Genomic DNA, 6,000 nt, shown 5'->3' with positions numbered 1-6,000 from the left:
AAGAGTGTAAGGATTCTTGTGGGAAGGTGGGTAAGAGCCATCTCGAGTCATTTCTTCAGTGGTACTCCTTTATCCTTATCTGATCCATGAGTCAAAAATGTAGAAGTAGTAGGTAGTTGTAGTTATAAGGGTGGAGGGGTCCTTTCTGGGGAAAAATTCAGGTGGTATAGCAAGGAAAAGGTCAGGGTACTCACAGACTCCTACCATGATAGGATGATTACAGCCTCATGGTTGTCTTATATAAAAATGCTACCAGATCTGCTGTAGAAGCAGAATAATTTATTTGCAGTTTTATTATTACAGAAATTCACCGCTTACTAGTACATTTTTGGTACATCACATTCCTGATAAAGTAGAGATGATAGAGCTATGGTCAGCTGTTTCTAGTGATTGGCTACAGAAATGCTTTCAACCTCTTCATTAGAGTTCTGTTGGGTTGTCGGAAAATTCATGACTTTTTTCTGTTTTTCTATGCAAAAATGTATCATGACTTTTCTGACAACCCAGTATATAGCTTGCAAGTTTAGATAGCATTTTGAAGGGTCCTGAAGGGTTATAATGAGTAGCTGAGAAGTTGGGTTTGATGTAAAAACTTGTGGAAATCTGTGTTCTTGTGATGCTTTTTGTGAACTAATGGGATATATGTTATAATGGTAAGGGAACAAATATGCATGAATATTCATTTATTATGGAGAGTATGAAATCATGCATAAAGGTAGGGAATATTTTGTTATAGAAAAACTTTTTGTGTGTATATTAAGGAGAATATTTCTTTTTTGCCATAGGGCATGTTTACTCGCAGAGAGAAGTACAGAGAGGGAAAGTGAGGAAACTCCCCCCAGGTTGTGGCCATACTGCAGTTTTCCTCCATTCTCCTCTCGAGATTTTGGGTATGCACGTGCACGCACCTGTAGTGATTTTCAAGCTGCCCTTCCCAGACTTTAACCGTAGACAGCTATATGGGAGTCCAACACCTTAACCTATACCACCTGCTGGCCCCAAGATAGTTAGATATAGATACACACACACACTTTTATATATCTATATACATAGATATATCTATATACATAGATATATCTATATACATTTATTTTTAAATAAGAGGTTTTTTTTTTTTTTTGTGTGTGTGCTAGTTAGAGACAAAGAGAAAGTGAGAAATTAATCTCCAGAAGGGATGGGCATACTGCAATCCCTTTTACTCTGTTCTCTCAGGATTTTGGGTATGCGTGCGTATGTGTCTGGAGTGATTTTCAGGTTTCTGGATCTGGGACTTTATCTGTTGGCCATGTGGGAGTCCAGTGCCTTAACACCTGCTGGCCCCAGAACAATATTTCTTAAACTTTGATTTATTAAGTCAAACAAGGGAAAATTGTCTAAGTGGATAGGGCTTGAAACAATCTGCATTTTGAACAGGTTCTTAGATGATGCCTATACTGCAGCAAGTTACTTGATGGTACTTTATTTTTGTGGAAAAGATGTGTCAAATTGAATGGTAGCTTATAGTTTTGTAATATATCTTGATTTAAAACCTCTGTTGGCGCTGGACTCCCACAGGACTGATCATGGTTTGAGTCCTGGACCGTGGGGTTTGAAACTCAGGCTGGATGCATGTATGTGTGCCCAAAATCCCAAGAGGAAAATGAAGGAAAAGCGATTGCAGCATGGCCATCTCTCTGGGGAGTGATTTCTTACTTTCTCTGTGATGAGCACACATGCCCCCTATAACAAAAGTCTCTCTTTAAAAAAAAAAACAACAAAAAAAAACGTATTAATAGAAGAGATTTATTGTTTTAAAAGAGGTTCCTGGCAGCAGTTAGTGTAATGGCTATGTCACTGGACTCCTATGTAGTTGACAGCAGTTCAAGTCCCAGACCCGGTGGCTTAAACTCACGCTGGGCGCTTGTGCATTTGTACCCAAGATCCTGAGAGGACAGAAGAGAAGGGATTGTGGCGTTGCCATCCCCCCCCGAGGGATGATTTCTCGCTTTCTGTCTCTGTATTTCTGGAAAGCTCATGCACCCTATAACAAAAACCTCTCCAAAAAAAGAGAGATACCTGGAACCTTTATTTTTCTTACCAAAATAGGCAGATTTTCCTTGGAAAATCTTTTACATGAAACATCCATGTGGTATGTGAAACATTTTTCTGATGAAGTAGTTTTCTTTTATAATGTGTGAAAGGATGCAATTGAGTTGGAACTCGTTAATAAGATACCATTTGTTAAAATACAAGGAATCTCAGCTTAGTTTCTGTCACGAATTTTTCTAGACTTCAGTTTATTTTACCTTTTTTTTTCTATAAGTTTCAGTAACTTTTTTTTTTTTTGAGAGAGATTTTTGCTATAGGGCGCGTGCGCTCGCCAGACAGAGAGAGAGAGACAGAGAGACAGAAAGCGAGAAATCACCCCCCAGGGGGGATGGTCATGCCGCAATCCATTCTCCTCCATTTTCCTCTTGGGATCTTGGGCACGCACGCACATGAGCCCGGCGTGAGTTTTAAGCCACCGGGTCCGGGACGCGAACAGCGGTCGACTACGTGGGAGTCCAGCGACATAGCCATTACCCTAACTGCTGGTTCCCAAGTTTCAGTAACTTTCTTATAAAAACAATATGCTGGTTGGTAAAGTTTTGTTAGATGACTTTTCATGTTTTGACTTCAGAGTAATAGCTGGAGAGAGAGAACCATAAGGTTAAGAACAGTGGGAGTTTTCATACCAAAAGAAAAGGATGAAAATTACTTTGACATTTGTCATATTAATGCAAGGTTTAACATTATAAACCTTTAATGATTAATGTAGCTAACTGGATCCCATATAGCCAATTGTTCAGTTTGAGTCTTGGACCTGGTGGCTTGAAAAACATGCTGGGCACATGTGCATGTATGTTCCAAATCCCATTTGTTTATCCATTCCCCTGGGGGGAGTGTGCTTTGTTACCTCTTTCTCGTTTTATCTTTCTCACCAATGCACATGACCTACAGCAAAATTAAAAAACAAAAACAAAAGAAACAGTTGGACAAAATCTGCTTATATTATTTTTCCTGCAGTATTTCAGTGAGAGATCTTTTTGATACTTTAGGCTATATAGTGTTCAGAAATTTTTGCTGTAGGATATGTGCACTTGTCAGAGAGAAGAGAGAATGCTAGAAATCAACCCTGGGAGGATGACTAAGCTGTGATCTCTTCTCCTACATTCTCCTCTCAGGATTTTGGGCATGCATACACGCGCACACATGCCGCAGGTCTGGGACTCAAACCACAGTTGTCTACATGGGAGTCCAGTGACTAACCATTATGCCATCTTCTGGTCCCTGTAATGTTCTTTTTAAAAAGCAACAGGAAATGTGGTATTCTCTGTTTTATCAGTTCATAATCTTTAAACTTCTGAAAGGACCTATCCTATCTAAGGAAGAAAAACTTAAATGGAACATGTCAGAGCTTTTGAAAGAAGTGGAAAAAAAGCCCCCAAACTAGTTAGAATCTTTCAATATTAGTAAAATAATATTTTCTACTTGCTTAGTAAGCATGGAACCCAGGAACTGTGGGACTCTTCCCAAGTTGCCTAACCACTCTTCTTAACTGAGATTTCTTCATCTGTGGGTATCTCATGAGTTTTGTTGTGAAGATTAGAGGAGATTGACTTTATTTTAAAAGAATGATTGTATTTAACTTTATTTATTTTAATTTGATCAGAGGAGGACAGTGAGAGTGAGAGAGAGCGAGAGAGAAAGAGAGAAAACAAGCCTCCAGGTCCAGGACTTGAACCACGGTTGGCCATGTGGGAGTTCAACACTCTTAACTACCACACCACTTGCCTGTCCTGAGATTGATTATTTAAAGCTTTTTAAGTACTTAGCTGTTTCTATACAGTAGTATGGTTTACATTATCACTGATTATTCTTTTTCACCTTTCTATTGTTTTTATAAAAATAAATGTTTTTTTGGTTGCCAGTGTGTATCCTAGAGGTTAAGGCAGTTAGATCCCACATAGCCAACAGCGTAGTTTGAGTCTCCAATCCAGTTCTCGTGTTAGTGTGTCACCCATCCAAAATTCCGAAAGGGGGAAGGTGGAGGAGGAGGGATTGCTGTTACATGACCATCCAATGGGAAGTGGTTTTTCACTGTTTCCCCACAGCAGCTAGCGCACATGCAATCTGGCAAAAAAAATAATAATAATAAAATTTAAAACAAGAACAGACAAAAAATAAACATTTGCATTTATTTTCTCTTTTTATCATTTTAATTTCTAGCCAGCGAGTAAAGGCACTTTTTTTTTTTTTTAACTTTTTGCTATAAAACATGTGCGATTAAGAGAAGGCGAAGGGACGAGGGTAGGTAAAGTGAGAAATCACCTGCCAGGGAGGTTGTCACACAGCAATTTGTATTCGTCCACTCTCCTCTCGGGATTTTGGGCATGTATGCACATACGCCCTTAATGATTTTCAGGGTGGTAGGTCTGGGTCTCAAACCATGAAGCTGGCTATGTGGGATTCAGTGCTTTAACCTTCACACTACCTGCTGGCCCTAAAGACACTTTCTTTGGTATGATTAAAACAGCAATAAACAGTAATTTAATTTTAAATCCTCATACATAAGCTTATAAAATTCTAGTTTAGCTTGGAATAGTTTTTAGAAAACAGATATTTCAAACCTCTTCTGTCCACTGAAGATTTCCAGCTTTCTTACTGAAATACATAGGCTGTCATTAAAATTTTAGGGATAAATTTTGTTTGTTTGTTTGTTTTTGGAGAGGTTTTTGCTATAGGGCACGTGCGCTCGCTCGCTCACCAGAAAGAGAGAGAAAGAAAGTGAGAAATCACCCCCCGGGGGGATGACCACGCCGCAATCCCTTCTCTTCCGTTCTCCTCTCGGGATCTTGGGCATGCACGCACACGTGCCTGGCGTGAGTTTAAGCCACGAGGTCCAGGATTCGAACCATAGTCAGGTACATGGGAGTCCAGCGACATAGCCATTACGTCAACTACTGATCCCGGGATAAATTTTAAATTGAATTTGAGAATACGAATAGTAATCCAGGGAGGAAATGCTTAAGAATGGAATGGAAGATTAAAAAAGCAAGCAGTTGCAACCAGAAGAGAATCACTTATTTATTATGGTGGTGTTTTTTATTTTCTAGTTGAAAAGCTTTTGGTTATGGAATTCAGCAAACATCTGAAGACAGAATCAGTTGGAATTGTGATGAGGAATCGTATGGTTAAAACAGACACTAAATTTTAACAAATGAAACTTATTGTTTGTTTTGCAGATTTTCCCCCTCTTGGAATATTTTATTCAAGGTTACCTTTATATATATAGAAATTAATTATCTTAGTTAAATCTGTGTGTTTGTTTAAAATGATCGAACGAAACAAAAATGCCCTTAGATTTTGAAATGTGTCTTTAAAATGGAAACACCTTTTTCTAAGGAAATTGGAAGATCAGGAAGGCAATAAGCAATGACTTAATACCTAAGGCCATGCAAAAACAAGACCCATAATAGTGTGCCTAGTTTGATTACCTGTGTTAGTTTCTGTATGTGATATTTTAAAAATTGTTGTTTGGGTTCTTTTTAGATGAAAAAAAGAAGGAAAGGAAAAGAGCTAGAGGCATATCTCCAATTGTTTTTGATAGAAGTGGAAGCTCTGCATCAGAGTCATATGCAGGTATTCACATTTTACCTTTGTTTTGGGTCATATCTGACTGATTCTAATGTAATCTGCTTTAGAAAGTGTGCAACAGCTATAGTTTAGTGTGAACTTGTTGATGTCCATTAGTACTGATTTTTGGCATGTTCAGTGTAATAATTCTAGAAGAAACTAAGCTTTTTCTTATTTTAATCCTGTTCTGTTACTGCTTAAGTGAAATTTTCACTTTTTTTTCTTGGAAGATGATGATTCAGTGACTAGTTTTCTGAGTGGGAAACTGTTCAAATATATTTAAAAAAAAAATCCAAACAACCCAAAAAACAAAACACTCGTACACATTGAGAAGTATTTTTTTTG

At 38.1% G+C, this 6,000-nt stretch overlaps 1 protein-coding gene across 1 annotated transcript in view; it reads left to right on the top strand.

Annotated features, from left to right (window-relative positions):
• The window catches only part of LOC102496250 (YTH domain-containing protein 1-like), a 122,977-nt gene that overhangs the window by 94,728 nt on the left and 22,249 nt on the right, over nt 1-6,000 (top strand). The window contains 1 exon segment of the mRNA XM_014582876.1: nt 5,572-5,661. Coding sequence (XP_014438362.1) covers nt 5,572-5,661 — 90 coding nt within the window.

This window comes from Tupaia chinensis, unplaced genomic scaffold, assembly GCF_000334495.1.
Source record: "Tupaia chinensis unplaced genomic scaffold, TupChi_1.0 Scaffold143894_1, whole genome shotgun sequence".
NCBI classification, from domain to species: domain Eukaryota; kingdom Metazoa; phylum Chordata; class Mammalia; order Scandentia; family Tupaiidae; genus Tupaia; species Tupaia belangeri.
Note: the sequence above shows the minus strand (reverse complement) of the source record. Positions and strands in the feature narration are given on the sequence as shown.